The 25,343-nt window shown below is 42.2% G+C and overlaps 1 protein-coding gene across 2 annotated transcripts in view; it reads right to left on the bottom strand.

Annotated features, from left to right (window-relative positions):
* Positions 1 to 2,942: 2,942 nt before the first annotated feature.
* PLCH1 (phospholipase C eta 1) overlaps positions 2,943 to 25,343 on the bottom strand; it is a 222,213-nt gene continuing 199,812 nt past the window's right edge. For both annotated transcript variants that reach the window (XM_088447686.1, XM_088447685.1), the window contains exons 18-24: positions 20,341 to 20,465; positions 18,298 to 18,382; positions 9,850 to 9,996; positions 8,514 to 8,593; positions 7,987 to 8,046; positions 7,287 to 7,632; positions 2,943 to 5,324 (exon numbers count right to left, since the gene is read on the bottom strand). In XM_088447686.1, coding sequence (XP_088303812.1) covers positions 3,310 to 5,324; positions 7,287 to 7,632; positions 7,987 to 8,046; positions 8,514 to 8,593; positions 9,850 to 9,996; positions 18,298 to 18,382; positions 20,341 to 20,465 — 2,858 coding nt within the window. In that variant the 3' untranslated portion in view covers positions 2,943 to 3,309. The remainder of the gene's footprint in view (positions 5,325 to 7,286; positions 7,633 to 7,986; positions 8,047 to 8,513; positions 8,594 to 9,849; positions 9,997 to 18,297; positions 18,383 to 20,340; positions 20,466 to 25,343) is intronic.

Below are 25,343 nucleotides of genomic sequence, written 5' to 3'. Positions count from 1 at the left end.
ATGCCTTCCACTGGATGGATTTGGACGAAATCACATAATTTGGACGAAAACTTCAGAGTTTCTGCATGATTTTATGTCAAAAACAGATTGATACATAGTCCCCTTAGTCTGTGAGTGTGATACTAAAGTTATTTCTACACACATTCATGTTGAAATATGTTACACTGTTTCATCTCAGTTTTACATCTTCGATATTGAAGATCAAAAGACAGCCCATCTTGATGTTGTAGATACCTGTGGACCAGGGTGTGTAAGACTATCTAACACATATATACTACCTACTATAGAGGAGTATGATAAAACAAAAACACTGCATTTGAACACTGTACAGTATGTCAGCATTAACAGTCTGGTCTCCGTGAGCAGGCTGCTGTTCTCGTCTCCTGCAGCCGCATCTATACTACCGCTGGAGGTCTAATGAGGCTGGAGATCAGGCTCCTGTGAAAAAGCACCAAAACATCTGGTTGGTGGAACTCGAGAGCCGGAAGTTTGAGCACCTGGGGAGTAGAGGCAGCTTGGACTGGCAAGAAAGCCTTCCCTCTTCAAACTATTACAGGTGTTCCTCTTAAAAATAGGTGATTAGTCTTCCTACAGACACCTTGGTCCCTAGCTCCTGTGACTTGCCAGCAGTGGCTAACTGTGAATAACCTGTTGCCAAACCTGGATTGTTACAAGACCTGATTGTTGCCTGTGCTCTTATTGTGAATAGCCTATTGTCAGACCGGATTGTTTCAGGACCAGCTTTTGGATTTACCCAATACTTACCTACTCTCCCAAAGTGGCCAGGAGGCTCCCGAAATTCAGGTGGTGCTCCCTGCCACCCAGAAAAGTAGTCAAGACTTCCACACTGCCTGGATCCCTCTCTGTCACTCGCACTCCCCCGAACACCCTCGCGGCTGCCCATTTACACAAGTGGGCAGTCCGCGGGGGCCGTTGACGTGATTTACATTGAAATGCGTCATCGTAGCCCCACACCCCGCTATACGATGCCTATTTTTTCAGCACTGTGTAGCAGGGGACGGGGCCACAGTGATGTGATCATGCCACTACACCATCTGTTCCGCCCACCATGTACCCTATCTACCGACTGCCCCCTCCTCCAGTAAGTATGATTTACCCTGAACTTGCTATACACTTCTGTGGTTCTTTTGTGACTGAATTTGACCTCCTCCTATTTGGACTGTAAAGCCTGGCTGTAACTACTTATCACACAAGTCCAGGGGTGGATGCCCTGATGCCATCTGAAGAGATGAGAAAGTTTACTTGCATACTGGTTGCTTTCTACCTGTTACCATATTATTGTGACACTCTATTACTGGGATTCAGCTTGCCTAAAACAGAATATAACTCTAGTATTCATGAGGCACTGTATGTCTGATACACAATATGTTTAACCTTCTTTAATTTCTGGTACAGAGATCAAAAAGAAACGCAGTTGTGAAATTATTAATATAAAGACCCAGAATTCCTCAAGGGCCCAGAACAAGTACCAGATCAACACAAATCTTCTAACCTTGCTATTTCATGACACTGTAAGTTATCTCCAGCAAGAAGGATAGTAAAGTGAGCACACAACTGGTAATTGAAAAGAAAACATTTAGTGTAAAGCACAATCCAATGTCCGAAATAAAGTTTACAATATTTATTCACTTACTGATAAAGGCCCTCATTCAGAGCCGCTCGCAATTAGCGCTCGCTCGTTCATAAAAAGGGGGTGGCTATTCAAATGAACCGTTCGCTCTTTGCGGTCTGTTGCCGCCTCCATGTCTGAACGAGCGAGCAAAACATACGCTCATTTATTTGATAAAAACGCCCCCTGGCCGCTCGCATCATACGTCATGTCCGCTATTTATTAGATTAATCGAGTACATCGAACAGCGTATGAACTGCTCGCTATTCTTGTGGTTGGTTTTTTCAACCACAATATTGCGAGCAGTTCTGACTATAAAATAACCCAGTGACGTGGTGAATGACGCTGCTGTATTAATTATGCACACCCATGAAACGCCCGCTTTGACCTTTAAGCACGCCTGCGTTCTGATCTCCACTCCCCGTTTTCAAGCACCTTCCCCTGTTACCACCCACATACGCCTCATTCTGTCACTCAAATTAGCAGGCACTCGCTATATAGCGAACAAACGATTTTCGGCCGCACTGACTGGTTCGCGCATGCGTACTAAAAACCGTACGCATGCGCAGATGTGCAAATATCGCTCAGAAGGAGCGTACTGCCGCTTACGAGCGGCTCTGAATGAGGGCCAAAGTCTTTTAGCTGATTCCTCATACAAAAGACATATGGGCAAATTCTGCCTCCATACATTCCTCTAATAACGTTTACAGAGACACGTGGTACATTGTGCTCCCTCTATGCCCTTTACAAAAGTATACTGGGTGCTCTGAATGGCTCACCGCAAATGAGCAATGTATAATGATGAGCTCTCATGGTTCTCCATCATAGTCATCACTTTAATGACCGCTATTGAATTCCAAGCCTCCAGGGTGGTAGGAAAAAGAAGTGACAAGGAAGAAGTCAGCATGAGACACACCAAAAGCAGAGCAGCCAATAAATTAACTTGCATCCAGCAGCTTCTTCTGTCTTACAGCTCTTATCTCCTTTGTGATATCTCCACATCCTGACATCCTCAGGGACCTGGCATTAAATAATGATAATTCACTTAAAGTGTTATGAATGCTGCCGGGAACCTTAAGATCTCAATATACGTTCACCGTGACATAGTTTCAATGTAATTTGTGTTCTAGCTTTCTGAGACATTATCAAAGAGTTAAAAGATAACATTACCAAAACTGAATAATGCATTGTTAATACAGTATTACCTGCAGGAACTAGTTTTACAGGATAGTAGATATAAGTCCCCAAACATTTTCCATTCAGTATTTGAAATTGCAAATAAATACATTTACAAAAATAGGGAAACTCCGTATTTTTATTGCAATATATTTTGCTAATGTGAGCAGATTTATAGGACTGCTCCTTTACAATGTACATGCATGTTACACTGAAAGATGTCATGACTGCATGCATGTATTTCCCTGTATACATCCATGTTAACGTAAGAATTAAAAATGAAAAAGTCCAACAATATATTTACAAAGTTGCTGAAGGGAAGTGCAGCTTAAAAGCTAAAGGAAGACAAACTTTTTAGTGAGACAAAAATACTGCTCTATATATATATATATATATATATATATATATATATATATATATATATATATATAATTTAAGAGTGAGGGACTTTCTAATAAAATCAAACATCTTGTAAACAACATTGATTGAAGTCTATGTACAATTTACAATCTCAGTAGGAAATAGACTTCTGGTTCATCAGTTTTGCTTGGCTCAGCCTGATATGTGAAGCGATCTATGCAAAACTGATCATTATGTCTATAGGTTTGGGAAGAACATGCACCCTCTGGTATACCCCTGCCTTCAAGGCTCTCTCTGTTAAAGTTACTACAGTAACCTATGTAGGAGCCAGTGGAATGTCTGTTTACAGGCTGATGAGATGCTGGTTTGCTCCGAAGAACTACACCATTCGGAAGCAGGTTGACTTGTTTTAACTTATTGGCCTCTTGTTTTTCCTTGGCACGGTTAGCAATGTTTCTTACTCTACTTTGACTTCTGGATGACAGCTTCCGTGCAAGAGGTTTAGGTTTGTCCCACTCATCTTCCTCACAGATTGATGGCTTACTACAGACTTCCTGATCGTAAGACATCAGTTTCCGCAACTGCTCAGTTAATGCATCTGTGGACTTATGTCTACTTTTTGCATAACAGGTTTGGTCTTCAGCATTGCCAGATAGCAGAAAGTCCCTATTGATTCGTTTGTACTTGCTTTCAAAATTACAACAGATGTCCTCTGAAGTCAGATCTCCAAGACTTTTCGATTTGCATGGACTAGGCTGCTTGGTTCCTTGGGATGAACAAACATGAGAATGGGTGTGCTTGGGAATGTGAGGCGTTGCATAGTTGCCTCTTTGAGCAACATACAATGGGTCCCTTAATGCATACGAGCTTTGCAGGTATTGGCCATGGTCTCTATTTTGATACAGCTTAGAGGATCCTTGTTGTTGTTTTTGTTTTAACTCACTGAACGAATTAGTGACACCCTGTGGTTGGACATTGCCATGTAATGTATCATTTTTATATATTTTCATTGAATTGTTATAATCATTGAAGTTGTTCTGGTAAGGCAAAGGGGAAGATCTAGGTTTAAAGTCTTGCTCAAGAAAAGTATGAGATACTCCTTGTGAACCCTGAGATGCTTTGTGAACTTCAACTGGACCAGTAATAGAAAGATTTCCAGTTGGCTCTGAAGGAATTCTGTTGGGTGGATAGTTTGTATGACGGACTGAATCACAGTGCAAAAGATTTTCCCAACTTGCTTGCCGGATCTTTGTGGGCTTTGGCTTTAATTCAGGATAGAGCACTTTTGTGGGCTTTGATTTTAATTCAGGATAGTGTGGATTGCATGGTGACTTTATTAAGTCACTTACCAACATGTCATCTGCTCTGACAACGTTTGCATCCATCAATGTATTATCACCATCCGGTGAAAGGTCCTCTTCATTAACAATTGTGTATATTGAGTATTCTGTTGTCTCTGGGCTAGAAAAAACAGTGGTATCATCTATTGAGTATAATAAGTTTTCTGCGTGTTTTGAAACTACAGAGTGCTTCTTAGGTGTGGAAATGACAGATGTGAAAATGTCAGAATATCCAGAAAAGTTTGTGTGACTATTTATACCATTTAAACTTGAAATACAAGTGAAACTTGTTTTGTCATTGGTGACTTCAAATTGCCTAATTAATGCGGACATTGAGCTACCAAGCTCACTATTATTTACAGAGGAAACTCCATTTATAATTTGAGATATATCATTTTCAGACATAGCTGTAGTAGATTGTAAGTTATTTACATCATTCAAAATTGTGCTTGACAAATCTGTAACAGACAGCAATTCATTTTCATTGTATTTGGCTTGTTTTGCTGGTGATTCAGGTTGGGAAAATGAGTTTAACGATAACTTTTGTGTGGAATATTTAATACTTGAGCCTTTAGCATTTATTTTATCCTGCTCGTTATCTGATTCACTTGTAAAAGGATTGTTAAATTCCTTGATATCAACATCACTTTGCTTTCCATAGTCAAAGTGTAAACTCCGCCATTTTTTATGTACAACATGTCCATTGGCTGTGGCATCAGCCTGGTATGGATCTCTGGGAAGACATGCACGATTCTGGATAGTGTCCGGCGATGGTTCTTTCATCACTGGCTTGTCTTGGAACTTACATTCCACCTTTCCTGTATATTTAAGAAAACAAAATAGTTAGAAATATGTTGCTTCCCATACTACAGTACTGAAATATGGAGAGGCTATTTTCTTTATAGACAGATGTAGGGGTAATGTTGGTAAATAGGTATAAGGACAGAATTATGGCTTCTGTGCAGACAACTTTTGGTATGAAATGAAAACGCATGATCACATCATTCTGTTATTGCTTAACTTGAGTTTTGCTGTAACTCTATTACATCCAGCACGTGATGTAATAATAGGGGGAAGTGATGGTAATGAAATACCACACTAAATACATTTTTACCTTCAGTAGTGTCCTAGTTGAATTTGTAATAAAAAAAACACAATAAAACAACCATTAAAAAGTTATCAGAGACAGGCGTAGCACAATATAGTTCAGTTGTATGAAAAGAATGTGTGACAATTAGACATCACATTAGCATCTTATAAATCAATGTGTAGATTACACTACTTTCTGTACATAAAGGATGACAAGCTCTTATTGTAACTTGGTAAGCAGAAGACATGTGACTGTGACTCTTTTTTTTACAATATAATTATCCTGGCATATACAATGCAAACTCGGTCCTCAGGACCCCACACAGTTAATGTTTTGCAGGGCAGCCAGCAGGTGCAAAGGTGTAATCATTACTCACTGACACATTTTAAATGGTCCACAGGTGGAGCTAATTATTTCACTTGATTCAGTGTGGAGACATGGAAAACATGCACTGTTTGGGGTCCTGAGGACCGAGTTTGAGAACCTGTGCTATAATGCATACTCATCAAAGTATAACATATAACCACAATTAAAAGACATAAAATTTGCATTAATAAACTTAATAAAAATCTGCATAGTGAATCATGCTGCCACCACTTACATGTGTGAATTACATAACAAAAAGGACTGAATAAAGACAAAATACACCTATGAAAACCTGGACAAATTCCTCTCTCCTAATAGTCATGGGGGCGATTCAATTCAGCGTGATGCTGAATAGCCGCGGGAGGGAGCTCCCGGAACTATTGAATTAACTACGCTGTTTACTTTGTTGGGAAGCTGTTAAGACTGAGAATGGCGGTTCTCATGACTTAACCTGGGTGTTTAGTGGTGAGAACCGGCATTCTCCAACTAAAGTGCTGGCCGCGAGGCTATTAGCGCTGTGCTAAACCGGCAAACAGCAGCGCGGCCCGCACTTTAGTCGGATTTCTATTAGTCGTATTTACTACAGAGGCAAGTTCCTAGTCTGTATAAGACCCAGCATTATATACTACTATGATATTAAAGCACATTGCATTTGCTGGAATTGTTTACCTGTAGAAATAAAGGGGCTGTGAGGACTAAACTTTTGTTATTTTTTATCAGTGGGGGTGGGACAGAGCAGTGTATAGAAAGGGGGCAGGGCCATATAGAGTGGGGGTGGGGCCAGTGTCGGACTGGGGCATGAAGGGCCCCCCGGGGGTATGCAGTGCTAGGGACCCATGCTTAAGGGGTGTGGTCAGCAACCAGAGGGGTTGTGGTCAGCCACTACAGCTGCTTAGCTAACCATTAGACAAATCTTGCTGTAGTTTCTTTAGAAGTGCACCAAGCACCCATGTTTATCCATGGTCCTGCTCCACCAGGTGACCGACCCTCCAATAGAGTAACAATGTCCAGTATAATTTGAGTGTACAGTCTGGAACCTGACACCTAGATGAGGGGATGGGGCTCCCAGACAGTGGGGCCCACCGGGGAATTCCCCTGTACCCCTGTGGGCCAGTTCAACCCTGGGTGGGGCAGAGCCAGGGGTGATCCAGCATATGCTTTATCCTTTACTAATAAATATCTACATATATATATATATATATATATATATATATATATATATATCACAAGTGCCCTAATTTGCAACAAGAATTCTATTGATCCAGCCTCTAAATTTTTTATTACTAGGAGGCATATAGACAAGTGAAACTGTGTTCTCTGTTACCTGAAGCTATGTCATTTATTTTGGTCTCTGATGTAGAAGGTTCAAAGACCTCAAGGAGAAGTTTGTCCACTGGCATTGAAACAGGTCGAGCCTGTAGGCTTCTGGAAGTCCTCCTCATTACAACGTCTTTCTCCTTAGCACCAGACACCTCACAAGGAAGGTCTTTACTCTCCGTTGACTCTTGAAAGAGCATTTTAGTCTTCTTTCTGCCTTTTGCAGGTGCACTGGCGGTGCGTCGCAAAATTCGGTCTCCGATTGAGCGCTTTCGTATATGACCGTTGTTCTCCACGGAACTGTGCTTTGTATTTTTATTGAAAAGCCCTTTAAGCCCAATGAACTGTCTATTCTGTAACCAGAAAACGAGAACACTATTAAACTTTGCTTGTGCGTTGCTACATAATGTGACAATAAGTGCAGATGAAAGATGACTGTAACAGATGAGATGTCAAGAATGATTACAAATGAAATCACTATCTGGCAAGTCCATGTATGTATGAACTGGGAAACATTATGATCAGGATGGTGTTACTTGCATACAATGTCTAAGTACCAATGGGATTGGTTAACAAAACACATGAACTGTTTGCATACTCTCTGTACTGTATGCATAATACTGCCACAACCACACAGTTCCCAGCAGAATGTGCAATGACACAATGAGTTATCATGCGACAGGTACTCAGTATATATGATGGGGTACCTTTGTGGCTCCTAGAAAGTGCAATATAGTATAACTAGGATTGAGGATTAAAGGACTCCACTGAAATGGAAAGAAACATGTACAATTTTAGCTCTTGCAATAACAGTATGCCAACACGCCCATCACTAAGTACCAACAAGTGAGAATCAATAGCTGAATGATATAAAATGCATCTGACAAATATTGTTTTACGCTGAGCCTAGGTAGTTACATTCATTTGAAGTTCCACTCTGAAGAACAGTTTTAATAATATGTAAAATGCCAGTATGAAAATCTTGTCAATTAATGAGCACAATTATCTGCACAGTCGGCAGGAAAGCTGGCACGTAACTGAATATCAAAGGGTTTCATTAGCTGGAGAAAATGATAATCTTCTGTATGGCTGTTAAGGAAGCAATTCCACATAATTGTCCAGAAAATTATTATTATGCATCTCAAAGATCTATCAAGTCTGTAAAATTAATAAAATTCATTCTGATATCCCGATTTTACTGACCAGTACAGATACAGGTGATAAAGTTGCTTACCTTCCCATAGATCTCATTTATTGTGACATGAACAAATATGGATGCTTCCGTCAGACCATCCAGATAAACATGTCGATATCCTGGTAGAGTTCAAAAATAATAATGATATTATATGGTACTTGGAATTAAGCATGTCCCAAAGGAGAACTGTTTGTGTGATTATAAAGGATAGAAATGCTGCAGTTTGCATAGGAGAGAACTGCAGCAAGCAGTGAGGCAGACTTTATATTTCGAGTGAAAAGAAAAAAGGTGCATAAACCATTTAATAAACTTTTTCTAGCTCTCCTTAGTGTAGTATTTTTTTCAAAATCGATCAAAAATGCATCTATTACTGTTAAATCTGAAAGACCAAGGAGCCTTAAATATAAGCTACATCACATAAAATCGGGAATGTTCAGATGCCAGTTAGAATTGGTGGAAAATACAATTGTAAAGGGAACTTTATCTGAATCTGTGCACTATGAACCCAGCCATTTATCCTGAGCACTGAACAACCGGATCTGTCCAATATTCTCCTTTCCTAAAAACACCCCTTCATTGCCACACACACTTGCTGCTGGTAAGTGCAACATTGAAGTGTCCACTTAAAAGTGCAGACATCCCCCCCATGATCTCAAATCTTTTATGTTCTAATATGCTCAAGTTGCCAGATTCAGGCCCTTATTAAGGTTAGGGCTGGCAGCAAACAGAGTGTTGGGAAGAATAAGAGCAACTGTGATTTTTGTGCAAAGGTGCATTTTGTTTTCAATGATATTTTGTGAGCTGGGCACAAGATAACGCTCCCTCACTGCACGACTGGGAATGGTTTTATTTAGTGTGAAACGGACAGTGAAGGTTTTATTAGTTTTATGATTTTGTTTTCTTATTCTTGGTGTGAGAAAACCTCATCTATTTTCCCAAATTAATAAATTTTGATGAGCTAGTTAGGACTAAACTGCTGGCCTATGTTACTTGTGGTGTATCCAGTATATCCCCAAAAGATGGCAATTACACTGGGATTATAAATATTTGATACTTTTGGACTCCTCACAGTCTACTGTACTAATAGTTAATGTTCCATTATATGATGGAGATTATCCATAATATTCACAATCCTGATAAGATGATATTAAGTACATTATCTGGTACAATAAGTGGCCACACTGATCACTAAGTATTCACCATGAACAGCCTGAGACCCAACAAGGAAAGGTGATACGGAAGGTCACTTTCCACATTATTATGCACAGGGAGTAATACTCAAACTGTATGTTCTTTTCTATCTTATTTCTATTTCTAGTTAAAACTATCAATAATCATGGTGCAATAATCATGGAGCAATAATCATGCTGCATACCAGGCAAGAGACTGCTGAAGGCCACTGTCCTCTGTCCAACAAAATCCCGTCCAATTGGATCATGGTCCCATACTAAAAACCTCACAAGTGCTATTTCCGACATGTGGACTGTAAAAGTGAGGATCTCCTCCCACACGGGATTGAAACCTGAGAAACACAACATAACATACAATCCATGCTTTGCATTATTGAGGAAGAAAAAGAGTGCGAATATAAGATCAAAGATATCTTAATGAAAATGTGACCAAAATTATAACAATTATAATTTTGCCAAATATGTATATAATATTTTTCCAATATTTTAGTCTGTGTGTCACCATAGTGATTTAAATACAGTTACATACATTGATAATGGGACAGTATAAGGCAATAATGTGTATTTATCACTTGATTTTTAATGCGACACACACAACTGATCCCACCACATTTGTTGAGTGCCAGACTCACTGTTATATATATATTTATATATACAGTATATAAATTATTGGACCGGCACTCTGCTGTACATAAAACAATGATGTGCTCCTGTGCCCTCTGCACATATTTTAGTTAGAGAGAGAGAATCAGTGGCACTCGGAGACTTGATCAAAAGCTTTTAATGTGATCCCTCACATATGCACCAACGTTTTGGGGCTCATGCGCCCCTTTGTCAAGGTAGATAGAACAAAGGTATCACATTAAAAGCTTTTGATCAAATCTCCGAGTGCCGCTGATATATATATATTCTCTCTCTCTCTCTCTCTCTCTCTCTCTCTCTCTCTCTCTCTATATATATATATATATACACACACACATTGCGGGTAAAATAAGTATTGAACACATCAACATTTTTCTCAGTAAATATATTTGTAATAGGGTTATTGTAAGAATTTTTCAGCAAATGTCAGCAACAACCCATGCTATCCACACATGCAAAGAAATCAAACCATAGATGTCCATAAATTAAGTTATGTGTAATAATGTGAAATGACATAGGGAAAAAGTATTGAACACGCACATTATTACACATAACTTAATTTATTGACATCTATGGTTTGAATTCTTTGCATGTGTGGATTGCATGGGTTGTTGCTGACATTTAGCGAAAATTTCATTACAATAGCCCCATTACAAATATATTTACTGAGAAAAATGTTGATGTGTTCAATACTTATTTTACCCACTGTATATATGTATATATCTATATCTATATATATATATATAATAAGAGTTATGGTATAACATGCCTTTGTTAACTCTTTTTCTTCAAGGTCCATGGGGTCCACAGGAAATACGTTGGGGTATGTGGTTGGAGTGATCCAGGCACCAAACAGTTAAGACAAGCTCTCAGCTCCCAGGATGCACTGGGTCCTCCCACATATACCCCACCCCTGGCTACAGGCAGTCAGTTTGTTACAGAGCAAAAGCAGGAGAAGGCAAAAGGATAAGAAGGAAGAACCCTAGTTCTCTAGACCATTCTCTCACAGAAGAGGGAAAACACAGAGATTCAAAAGATTACCCAATAACACCAGGTGCATTAGGGTGGGTGTCCTGTGGACCCCATGGACCTCGAAGAAAAAGAGTTAACGAAGGTATGTTATATAACTCTTATTTTATTCTTCGGGGTCCGTGGGGTCCACAGGAAATACGTTGGAGATGTCCCAAAGCAGCTTCCTTAATGGCGGAGACGCTCCTGTGTTTCAGTAGAAAGGAGAATCCTACGCCCGAAGGAAGTATCCTGAGAGGCAAATGTGTCAAATGCGTACAATTTGACAAAAGGTGTGGACGGAAGACCACGTGGCTGCCTTGCATATTTGTTCAGCAGAGGCTCCACGACACACCATCCACGATGGTCCCACAGATCGAGTAGAATGTGCTGTTACCGTGTTCGGCACGACAAGATCAGCTTGCGTGTATGCTTGAGAAATTGTCATATGCAACCATCTGGCCAAAGTCTGTTTGTTAGCTGGCCAGCCTTGCTTATGACAGCCATACAACACAAATAAATAACCTGACTTTCTAATGGAGTAGGTGCGATCTACATAGATACGTAGTGCACAGACAACATCCAGTGATGCTTCAATAGCCGAAAGGCCTGTAGCTTGCAAAGCCGGAACCACAATTTCTTAATTTCACACGAAACCTGGGATACCACCTTAAGAAGGTACCTGGCCCTAGTACGAACAGCCGGTCTTTCCTGATGAAACATCAACAAAGGAGAGCGAAAAGACAGCTGCCAAATCAGAGACCATACGGGCAGAAGCGATAGCAAGAAAAAAACTGGTCTTTGCTGTCAACCACTTTAGGTCTACTGATTTCAGGGGTTCGAATGAAGGAGCCTGCAAAGTACCAATGTCAAACCCCACGGGCTACCGTAGGGACAAAGGGAGGCTGCACTCTCAGAAAACCCTGAAAAAAATATTCTATCGTCAGGCAATGGGGCGATACTTCGCTGCACCAAACTAAAAGTGCAGAAGTCTGAACTCTCAGGGTGGCCAGATGGAGATCCCGGTCTAAACCAGCCTGAGAAAAAGAAAACACTCGCGAAACCCTAACCATCCTAGGGTCACATTTTCTCAGTTCACACCGCTGAAAATACGAGTGCCAAATCTTGTAATAAATGCAGCCAGAGGAAGGTTACAGAATTGGGAAAATCTTTTCCTTTTAAGACGGGGTTTTAAAGAGCCACGCTGTCCCAGACAGACGAGGAAGATCTGAATACAGACAGGGACCCTGCATTAACAGGTCCAACCTTGGAGGAAGAGGCCATGGAGTGTCTAAGGAGAGACTCTGTAGGTCGGTGTACCAATGGCATCCGGGCCAAGCAGGGGCTATCAGTATTATTATTGCACTCTCCTGCTTGTATTTCCTGATAACCCTTGGAAGAAGGGAAAATGGAAGAAACAAAATACGCCAGTCTGAAGCTCCACTCTACTGCCAGAGCATCCACAAACTTAGCTGCAGGATTCCTGGTTCTGGACCCGTACCTGGGGACCCTGTGGTTGTGACTCGAGGCCATGAGGTCTACCACTGGAAGTCCCCATCTGTCCACAAGGCTCTGAAACACCCGTGGATGAAGAGTCCACTCTCTGGCGAGTATCTTCTGCTGGCTTAGGAAGTCAGCTTCCAAATTGAGGACTCCTGGTATGAACACAGCTGATCTCGCTGGAAAATAACATTCTGCCCAAATCAATGTTTGATACCTTCGCCATGGCAGCCTGGCTCCACGTGCCTTCCCGATGGTAGGCTACTGCGGTGGCGTTGTTGTATTGTACCTGGACAGGGCTGCTCCTTTAGTATTTCCTGAGCTTGAACCAGCGCCCTTAGGCCCTGATTCAGAGCTGGACGCTCTGACAGAGAGCTCACTCTGAATCAGGGCCATCTCTCTTACTTTTTGGAGCGGCCTCCTGGCCGCTCGCATAGCTGTGGGTGACCACCCACAGCTATAGCGAGCGGCCAAAATGATGGTCGCGATGGTCAAGACTAGGGATGTGCAGGCTCGGATAGGTTCGAGTTTGCACGTGGAGTTCGGATTTTTCCCTCCAAAAAAACAGAACTCAGAAAGAGGCAAAACGTCATCTTACATGGACGAACATCATCATTCCTGGACTTTTGACCAGGAATGATGATGTTCGTCCATGTAAGATGACGTTGCCCTGGCTGGGCAAATAACAGGTCCTGATAGAGAAAAGACTGCCTTGAGACAGGCTTCAAGTCTCTTATCAGTGGAACATTTAAAAGGCGGATGCAAATGGTACTGGAAAGGGATATAAGGCCTCAACCTTTCTTGCAATATGGATTTTCCTGTCCGGATAACTCCATACTTCCTCCCTAAGTTCCGAATAGATGCTCAGATTTGGTAAATTGAGCTTTCACAACTATCTGGCGTTTCAATACTGGAGCCTTTCTTTGTACCGGCTCCACATAATTTATGTTTAGCACAGCTTTGACCGCTCTAATCAAGGAGGAGACATGTGCTGTTGGAAAAATGGTCTTCCTCTCCTGAGAGTAACTCTTGAGAGGAGACCCGTGTATCCCCCTAATCACCAGAAGATGTACCAGAATCTGAGGGCTGGACGGCGTGTGAAACCGACCGCCTTCTGATATTTGGCTGTACTCGCCTAGCTGCTTGCCGCGGTTGCTGGAAAGCTGCTGAGGACGAAGCCACTTTCTGACCCGAGTGAGCATACATGTCCTCCAGGACGGATGCATAAGGGACAAAAACATAGTAGGTTGCCGCTGTTGAGGGTACCCCATCATCAGGGCCGGTGTAGGAGCCGCCAACCTGTCTGCAACCTGCGCCATGATCTGGACAAAGGCAACCCAAGGAGGCTCCTGTCCAGAAGCTGGTAGATTTGACTGCTGTGGTGACTCCTTAAAACAGTGACCACATAATCCATCTGGTATTAAATCCTGTGAGGACCACCCCACTTACAGGCCATACATGATACCTGCCCAGGGGCTTCTGCCACCTGTCTTTCAGTTTCTTTGGAAATAACAATATCTCAAAAGTTATCCAAAGTCTGAGTATCAATGTGACAATCGTTTCACACCCATTATGTACCACACACCTGTCGTTGAGGGTTAATGAGGAGAAACAGCAGTGATAAGTGACGACTCACAGTAATTCAGAAACTAGACAAGGCAGCATAACACGGCCAGATTTCATAAGTCACATGCACTGCACACAGATATACAATCTGATATATATATATATATATATATATATCTATACATCTATACACACTGATTCAGAGCCGCTCGTAAGTGGCCGCTCGCTCCGAGCGATGTTCGCACATCTGCGCATGCGTATGAGTCGTAATGCGCATGCGCCAACCAGTCATTGCGGTCGGAAATCGTGCGCTCGCAAAACAGCGAGGGCCTGCTAATTTGAGTGACAGAATGAGGCGTTTGTGGGTGGTAACAGGGGAAGGTGCTTGAAAACGGGGAGTGGAGATCTGAACGCAGGCGTGCCAAACGGTCAAAACGGGCGTTTAATGGGTGTGCATAATTAACAAAAGCAGCGTCATCGACCACGTCACTTGGTTGTCTTTTAGCCTGAACTGCTCGCAGTGATTGCGGGAAGTAAAACCTATCACAAGCACTGCGAGCAGTTCAGACGCCTTTCAATGTACTCGATTAATCTAATAAATAGCGGAGATGACGTATGATGCGAACGGCCAGGGGGCGTCTTTACAAAATAGCGAGCGCATGTTTCGTTCGCTCGCTCAGACATAGAGGCGTCAACAGACCGCAAAGAGCGAGCGCTCAATTTAAATAGCCGGCCCCTTTTTCTGAACGAGCGAGCGCAAATAGCGTCCGGCTCTGAATCAGTCCCTAAGCTCTCTTGTCAACTACCAAACACCAGGTAGGATATAGAGCTCTGTATAACCTGATCACAGAAGGGGAGGCATACATGGACTGACCGACCTCCTGAGCACACAGCCACCTAGAGCACCCGAGAGTGCTCCCTGGCCGACTCATATAGAGGGAGGTTTTTTTTCCCATTCACATATACAGTATTTGCAATAAGTTCTTAGTCAACTACGAACAGCACACAAGGCTAAGTAGGATATCGAGCTCTGTATAACCTGGTCATCCAAGGAGAGGTATACAGGAATATGAACCAAGCCTCCTGAGAAATATTTGCAAGTAACCTACACAAATGTATGGTTAATAATGCCCAGTGACCATCTTCACAGAAAAACATACAAGTGAAGCACTCTGTAACCCCTTACACCGCAGTTTGGGGGTTAGGAAAAAAAGTAAAAACTGTCCACAGTAGCATACGTCACATAAAATCCTTGCCTAAACACATAAGTATGGCAAGATCTTCATGCATATATTTGCAAAATAGTCAAATAGGATTCCAGTGTTATAAACTTTCCTAGTAACAAGGCATACTCAGGGACAGACCAACTCCCCACCCACCCCCTCCACTCAGTATTCAACTATAGCTGAGCTTTCCTAAGTAATTAGGAAAGAGGGGGATGGGCAGCCCAGTTTTCACCAGTATATGTGAATTACAATTTAGCCCCTTCAGCCTGCAGCTGGGGCCAATTGGAGCACTTCCTTTACAAATGCAACAATGTAATGTGCTCATCTTCACACATACTAGTAAATGTGAAGTACAGTTATAACTGACAGTCTTTCCAGAAAAAACAAAGGCAGCATAACAGCAACTTAATGCATTTAAGCAATATATTTGCCATAGGCTCTTAATCAACTACAAAAAGCACACCATCTTAGTAGGATATTGAGCTCTGCATAACCTGGCCACCCAAGCAGAGTATATTGGTCCATAATCTGGGAAAAGGAAACCCCAGGGAGTTCCTGTCCAGAAGCTGCCAGGTTTGACTGATGTGGTGACTCTTTAACACAGTGACCACCTCATCCATTTTGTATGATATCCTGTGGGGGTAACCCCGCTTTGATGCCATAGATGACACCAGCACAGGGGCTTCAGCCCTCTGTCTTTCAGATTCTTTGGACATAACACTGATATTTACAATTATGCAAAGTTCTGAGTACCCATGTGACAATGTTTCACACCCAAATTTCCCACACACCTATAGCAGAGGGTTATGAGGAGAAACAGCAGTGATAGGTTATAACTGACAGTTATTTAAACATAAAAAGGCAGCACCACACACAGCAGATTTTCATAAGCCACATGCAATGCATAATATATGAGTATATGCATTTTAAGCTCTTAGTTCACTACAAACAGCCTGAGGCCTAGTAGAATATAGATCTCTGTATGACCAGTCACCGTCGGAGAGGCATACAGGGAGACTGACCCAACCTCCTGAGGGTACAGCCACCGAGAGCGGTTGAAAGTGGTCTCTGACTGACTCATATAGAGGGAGGCTGAGAGGAGCAACCCAGACTCGGGAACCTAGAAGGGCCGGAGTGAGGGTTGGGGGAGGAGCCACCGGGGAGAACGAACCTCCCCTATGCTGTGTGGATCCACCCGGCTCACTGACATGGCCGCTGCCATTAGCCTCCCCCCCGGCTGTCAGGAAATATCAAGTCTTGGTGGTCTAGTGTGGGAGGCAGACTACCCCGGCTCCTCACTACAGCAGTCTCCCGATCAGTCTCCACCACTGGAGGATGGACCACCACGTGGCTGCAGCATCAACGGCCAATGCAACCACACTTACCTGCATCCCCATGCATCCCGGTTGCAGTCCAGGGCCTTGTGCCCCTACCAAAATAATTGGCTTTACACCAGTGTTGTGGCGCCGGTGGGGGTAGCTGGAGAAGGTGACCCGCACGTCTCCCATCAGACGCCTAGCTGCTTCTCACCGCCTTCTCGCACAAAACAGAACAACTGACTGCCTGTAGCCAGGGGTGGGGTATATGTGGGGAGGACCCAGTGCATCCTGGGAGCCGAGAGCTTGTTTTAACTGTTTGGTGCCTGGATCACTCCAATCACATACCCCAACGTATTTCCTGTGGTCCCTGAAGAAGAACTATATATATATATATATGTACTCTTCAACAATAAACAATAATGTGCATCTTACTAAAAACTTTAACACTGGGTTTGAAAGCATAGTGACAATGAAAGGCATGTATACAGTGTGTTCACTCTCCTCCATTTATCATTACACGACAGGAAGTTACTTGCATGTTTCTAGAGAGGACTGTTCTTACCTCAGTTACATTTTGTATATTTCTGCCATTAAGTAGATTAACTTATGATCAAACATTTTAACACTAACTCTTCTTTTGAAACGTCAAACCATTACTGCCTAAATTATACATATTATCTTGTTACTTTTAATTAATGTGGAGGCAGCCGGCTGTATCTAATGTTTTCATCCTCCTCAACCACATTCTGTAATTTAATGTTAGAGAGGGGAGTAGATATAGAAAATTATTACAAAAATGGCTGCAAAGCTACTGCTGGTGCATAAAACCTAATTATATATGTTAAAGTGAACAATTAAGAGCTTTCACTGCACTTGCGGTCATTTTACATGGTTTCCATATCTACATACAGCAAACCATACAGCAAAGGCTTGTTAGCTGTGAGTAACCCAATGGTTGAATACACCAACTTAAATGTTATCCACAATAGGGAAACATGTCTCAAATATGGTCAAGAACAGATCTTTTGTTCAAGAACAAAAATGAAGATCTATGTGACAATCACAGGGGCTACAAGATATGAAATGCTATGTAGATATTGGTACTTTAATTAGTGTCATTACTGCCAATAAAATCATTTGCAAAATGCTTTCAGACATGCTCCTCATTGTATATAAAATACATTATAGTGTAACAATCACCTAATATCTACAAATAAAAATATATACTAACTAATATGAGTTCTACTTTTTTAATAAGTAAAAAAAAAAGTTGTACAGTGTGTTCAACACATATACAGACCGGTACACACGGCAGGTTCTTGTCCTAGGCAAAATACAAATATAATAGAAAAAAAAAACAGCAGTAACTGACCATTGTCATCAACCACACGAGTCTGTTCTTTGCAGCAGTCAACAGGTAGACCAATAATTTCCACTTCCACGAAAGGGTCAATAATCTGAAGAAACAATACACAACACACAGCACTATAAACTAACATATTAAGAGCCATTACAGAGCAGCATTTACTAACTCATGGTTATGCTGTCTATTTCATTATACAAATACTTGACGATTTATATTACAACTATTTGAAAAATAAATGATTTTTTCTTGTAACCTATAGGAAAGCTAGAAAGCGCCTTTTTAGATTATTCCTATGACTTTTATGTGATACTGAATGATGATATCGGAACTGCATTTAATGTATGGAAATAACGAGGGCAGATGTGTACAGATGTGTCCTGCCTCATCGTTACGGGTGCTGCGACTTGCCGCAGCATGTATGCACAAATCTCGCGCCCGCAAATGGGTGCATGCGCCTTCTTCACTACCGCAATTTAGAGGATTGCATGGTGCAAATGCTGCCGCGGCCCGCCAAATCAGATTCTGCGATGCGTGCGCTAATTTGCCACATTGGCGTCAATTATGAGCGAGGACATATCTATATGTAAAACTTTTATTTAATTATTATTATTATTATTATTTATTTAAGTTATCACATCAAAGTTACATCCAACCTGTATAAAGCCAGTGTAGAAACATGATGTCTGATATGAATAGTATAAGAAGAGGATGATAGATTTGGTAATTACATTGATGATTATCATGTACAATATGGTATGATGATGTCAGATAAGTTGACTAAGTGGATATTTTCCAGAAGCCGCAGAACAATAGCGAATATCTAATATAAACACAAGTGACATAAATACATGTAGAAAAGAATCCTGTAAAATATATTATATATAGTTAGCAAGTAGTGATGTCACTCCTTTACAATATATTCTCATATTTGAGAAGAGATGTATCATGCATTGGAGAGAGATAAAATAGACAAATTGCCCAAAGCAACCAATCAGCTTCTGTCATTTCATAGACTGTGCTAGATAAATGACAGTTAGAAACTGATTGGTTGCTTTGGGCAATTTCTCCCCTTTTTCTCTCTCTAAGGTTTGCTACATCTCCCCCTTAGTGAGCAGTGATGTCACTTGTGTCACATGACTTAAGTGTTCTGTAATGAAAGCAGAACTGTCAGTGAAGGTAACACCTTACCTTAGTCAAGGATCATCAGCGCCCCATACAAGAACTTGATCTGTTTCAAATTAAAACTTGTGAATAATAAGGAATATTGTACCCCGTACTGTAAAATAAAACAGATATTAGAAGTCATCTTGGAGTTCCGCAACCTGTATAAAAACACTTGGCCTGCAGCCTCGTAATTTTATGTGGTCATGGAAAACCCTGGTGTTTTCTAATATTCTTATATTGTACACTATGGGGTACATTATTTCCACTGCACTTTCAATATATTTCTAAAACTGCAGTAAATGATCCTCAGATTTTAGTTTGCACCTTTTTTAGGACAGTTCTTCATCCTTGGAAGAAATTATCACAAACTGTATTTATGTTACTGCTATTTGTAGCTTTTTAAATATAAATGGCTTCTGATACATATTCCTGTATAATATTATACGGACTTATAGAAAGCGCAATTCTAACAAAAAAAATCTTCAATGATGTAGATGATCTCAGTTCTGATTTAGTGCTGACAGCGAGATGCAAGGACTTTCTTCTCAAGGGTCAGCCATTGCAGACCAGTGTATAGGCACCACTTATTGAGAAAGTATCAAGCAGTGTAAGGAGTGGACAAGTGGAGATTTTGCCCATAGCAACCAATCAGCTTCTACCTATCATTTTATAGCATGTACTTAATAAATGCTATCACAAAGCTGATTGGTTGCTATGGGCAGCTTCACTACTGGTCCACTTCTGCACTCTTTACACTGCTTGATACAGCTATCCCATTGTCTCATATATAACTAGAACACATATGAAGAGTCTGAATGAACCTCTACTGGAAAAGGGTAACAAACATTTCTGAAAAGCAGGTTATATGGTAGACGTTAGTCTCACCTCCCCTCTGTCACCAAGCATCGAATCTGGAGGTTTTGGCAATTGTTGTCCACTGATAATCTTTAGAATAAGTTGCTTTTTAGGGCTTGCAGGTAGTGGATCTCCAGAAAATGGATTAAACGAACCTACAATTGTATAAAAAATATAAAAACATATTATAACAAACACATAACAGTATAAACTGCAGTCCACTTAAATAAATTAGGAGATAAAAAAAACTAAAATAATATAACTTCCCCTTTTGCTCCCAGGTAATTATCTTTGTATACATTATGGGGCAGATTCAAATAGCCAGGATAAAATAAAAACTTAATGCTGGAGAAGTTTTCGCACTATTCGTGTGTTTTGGTGCAATATTTTGGTGTCTTTTGGCAATGCGCGCTCTCGTATTTTCCCCTATCCTTTTACAACAGACGCGAAAACTGTGCATGGTGAAACCAGCGAAAAGTACAGCACATTTTGGGGAAATCAGTCTGTACCCCATAAAAATCCTAACTGACATAGGAAATCAATATAGAAGTGTATTAGCAGACCTAATAAAAGTATTTGGGGTTCTTAAATTGTGTCAAATGGCTGTTATATGCATATTTGCTTAATTGTTGAAAAATAATAAAAAGCAATATATTTTGGAAAAAATAATTGCTGTAGTTAAATTGGGGTATATTAATATGGGTGCTAGTATAATTTTGTGTCTATAAAGTGCAGTTTTAAAAAATTAAGAGTTATGGTAGACTTACATTTGTTAACTTTCTTCGAAGTCCATAGGATTCACAGGGATACCATGGAGTGTGTGTGGTTGGAGTGATCCGGGCACCAAACAGTTAAGCTTTAGCTCCCAGGATGCACTGGTCCTCCTCCATATATACCCCGCCCCCAGCCACAAGCAGACAGTTTTGTAAACAAGCACAGGAGCAGGAAAGAGAAGGAAGAACATTACTCTCAAAAAACACTCTCCCAGAAGATGAAGGAAACAGTGATCAAGAGATACAATACCCAATAAGGCCAGGTGCATCAGGGTGGGCACCCTGCGGATTCTATGGACTTCGAAGAAATAGAGTTAACAAAAGTAAGTCTAAAATAACTCTTAATTTCTTCTTCAGGGTCCATAGGGGATCCACAGGGATGTCCCATAGCAGTTTAACTAAGGGTGGGGACGCTCCTGAGCAGAAAGGAGGATCCGACACTCAAAGGAAGCATCCTGAGAGGCAAAGTTATCAAAGGCACAGAACCTGAGAAAGGTGTGGAGGGAAGAACCACGTGGCCGCCTTGCACACTTATTCAGCTGAAGCGCCACGTCAAACCGCCCACGAGAGTCACACAGTACGAGTGGAATAGGAAGATCAGCTTGCGTGTAGGCCTGAGAGATTGTCATGCAGAGCCATCGAGCCAGAGTTTGTTTGTTAGCTGGTCAGCCTCGCTTGTGAAAGCCATACAGCACTTTAGGGAGGAACTCAGCCCTGGTACAGAGGACAGCTCTGTCCAGATGAAAGATCAAAAATGGGGAGCTGCAGGAGAGCGCTGCTAAATCAGATACCCTGCGGCCAGGAGACAACGAGGAGAAAGAGCGTCTTCACTGTCAGCCACTTGAGGTCTACTGAGTCCAGAGGTTCAAATGGAGGAGCCTGTAGAGCCCGGAGAACCAAGGACAAATCCCACGGAGCCAACGGAGGGTTAAAAGGAGGTTGAATGCGGAGAACACCCTGGAATAATGTTCTAACATCAGGCAGGGGAGTAATCCTTCGCTGGAACCAGACTGACAGAGCAGAAATCTGAACTCTATAGGAGGCCAGGTGGAGACCAAGGTCTAACCCAGCCTGGAGAAAGGCAAGCACCCGGGAGACCCTAAAAACTGTAGGGTCATAGCCTCTTGGGGAGCACCATTGAAAGTAAGATTGCCAAACTCTGTAATAGATGCGGGCTGTGGCAGCCTTACGCACCCTGAGCATCATCTGGACCACAGTCTAAGAGAAACTCTTATCTCTTAAAAGGGAAGACTCAAGAGCCATGCGTCAAAGACAGCCGAAGTAGGTCCGGGTACAGGCAAGGGCCCTGCGTCAACAAGTCCTGCCATAGAGGAAGTGAAAAGGCAGTGTCTATGGAGAGACTCCCTAGGTCGGTGAACCAATGTCGCCTGGGCCAGGCTGGGGCTATTAGCATCACGGTGCCACCTTCTTGCTTGAACTTTCAAAGTACCCTCTGGAGGAGGGAGATCGGAGGAAAGAGGTATGTGAGATTGAAGTCCCAATTGTGAGATTGAAGCTGCAATTGTGGACGCTCTGTCCACAATTGCAGCTGAGGTCTCTGGTCCTGGATCCAAACCTGGGGATCTTGTGGTTGTGACGTGAAGCCATGAGGTCTACGTCTAGCAGGCCCCATTTATCCACCAGAAGCTGAAAGATATCCGGGTGGAGAGCCCACTCTCCGGCTTGTATGTTCTGACAGCTTAGGAAGTCCACTTCCCAGTTGAGGACTACGGGAATGAACACTGCCAATATTGCCGGGAGATGACCTTCGGCCCAGACCAGAATGTTTGCCACTTCTCGCATGGTTGCCCGACTTCGCATACCTCCCTGATGATTGAGGTACACTACCGCAATTACGTTGTCGGACTGGATCTGAATTGGACTGGCCCAGAAAAGGTCTTGCGTGAGTGCTCTGTACACTGCTCAAAGCTCAATACAGAAGGGGCGACCCTTGTCCAGATGGGATGTCTGTAGCCACCATGAAGGTGAAAGCAGAACCTCCGGAGAGAGGAGGATTGTCTGGGACAGGATCAGATGATACTGTCCTTTCCACCGGGAGAGAATCAGTTGTTGAATGGGCCTGGAGTGGAACTGGGCATATTCCACCATATCGAAGGTGTATACCATGGAACCCGGTACCTGCATTGCTGAGTGAATGGATACCCTCCGATTGTGGAGCAAGCTGCGCACACGCAAGTGTAGTGTCAAAATCTTGTCTGCTGACAGAAATAACCTCTGTATTCGAGAATCTAGGAGTGCCCCCAGATGTATCATCCGCTGTGTCGTAGATAGGGAGGACTTTTTCCAATTGATAATCCAGCCGTGTGTTTGCAGACACTCCATGGTCAGCTGGAGATGGTGTTGTAACACAACCGTTGAGTGTGCCAAGAGCGCATGCTCTGAATCAGGGCGGGGATTTATTTCTTTTTTTTCGTCCTCCAGGCCGCTTGCTAAGATGTGGGTAACCCACAGCTTTTACGAGCGGCCTGGCGATGGTCGCGATTATCGCAACCATCGGGCTTGCGAGGAGACCCTGTGGTAGGGTCTCAGCTCTCCAAAGCCTGAGTGGACTTCCTGCTCTAATAGAGCAGGAAGTCCACTACTGACATCACAAGTGATGTCAGTAGGGCTGCCCACAAACGGCAGGCGTTCCTAAAGGAACGCCTGCGTTTGTGCAGCCACCCCCTCCTCCCCACCTACAAAACGGGGTGAGCTGTCAATCAACATCGACAGCCACCCCATCTTGTAGTGAGACCCGTTGCCACGGAGCTGCCATCGCAGTACGGGTCTCGTGTATGCGCAAGCCGGAGGCGGTGCATGCGCAGTCGGGGACCATCGACCCGCTTGCGAGCGCTGTGCGCTCACGAGCGTGTCTGAATCAGGCCCCAAGTCCCCACATTTTTAGTGAAAAACATAGGGGATTTTACACATTTTTTCACCTGCTCTGAAATGGTGAAAACAGTTTTTGCATATAATGGATTGCATGATACGCAGTTTTGTGCAAAAAGTTACCACTGCGAACGCTTTTCACGTCTAATTGATTCTGCTCCTATGTTTGTATTCAGAACAGTCCAGAACAGAACAGTTCAGCCCTAAACCTACATATTTTTTTTAACAATGTGGTCTTAGGGGGCTATAGCATGGGAGACCTACCACTGTCGCTGTGGAGTTGTCATGGTTACTGTGGCTATGGATTGACTGACCAGTTGTTCTGCAACTTCCACATTATGTGCCACATCACTAAACCTACTGTCAGCTGAAGTGTACCCAATGTGCCCACCACATAAACCAAAACATCATTATAATAATAAAAACACTGAGACATAAATGAGCATATACATGGTCAGCAATTTATTTATTCAAAGTTTAAATTAATATATATGGTTGCAAGAAAGCATGCTTTATAGGCGGAGACCTCCCAGAGTGCCCTTATCAACATAAACAAGGTATCCAGCTCCCCTTTCTAAACTTGAGTAACCCATCCTGTAAGGGTGGTATTCTTACCCCGTAATGGGGGTAAAGCCATTCACCAAAAAAAGGAAAAGAAAAGCTAGTGCAACTAAAATAATGAACTTGCACCCAGACTGATGATCTGCCATTATTTCCTCCCAAAATAGCCAACAAATCACCTAAAAGAACAACCCGACACAAAAGGGGAGGGGAGGTGAGGAAGTTTCAGCTGATCAAAGAGGCCTGGGCCTTAAAGCCACAGGCATAAATTAGCTACTCTAAACATACCCACTAAATATTGATAGGCTATTAGAGAACATGTGACTAGCACATAGACCAGCCCTTTAATCCATATTAGGCTTATTGAGTCTTCAGTTCTTCCAGCTGCTCTGAGACATATGAGTGATAACTCTGACCATTATGTAGCAGTGAATACTGCACCATAGTGCGACAGACTTTAATAACAAGATACATAAAGCTTGTGGCTGTGGCATTCTTAGCTGTATGAATCCAATATTACAGATTATAGTAATTAAGGAGAATTCACACTCACAAGATGGTATCAAACTTTATGTTTACTGTGTGTAAGTAACATTAGATTAAAAAATAAAATCTAGGTTAAAAAAAAGTGTAACTGCTATACATGTAAGCGTTTTTGTTCTCAATGGTTTATACCAGATGAGAATGAGATACATGTGTCCAAAATTAGTTTTATTATACTAACAAAAAAATGCTGTAACCGTTGTTTTCAGAATAAGAAGTGATTACTAGCTGAAGTACCCCGCGTTGGCCGGGTTTAAATCTTCAAGT

This window comes from Taudactylus pleione, unplaced genomic scaffold (assembly GCF_031769625.1).
Source record: "Taudactylus pleione unplaced genomic scaffold, aTauple2 ptg000436l, whole genome shotgun sequence".
In the NCBI taxonomy this organism is placed as follows: domain Eukaryota; kingdom Metazoa; phylum Chordata; class Amphibia; order Anura; family Myobatrachidae; genus Taudactylus; species Taudactylus pleione.
The sequence above is the reverse complement of the archived record's forward strand: the minus strand, read 5'-3'. Positions and strand labels throughout refer to the sequence as shown.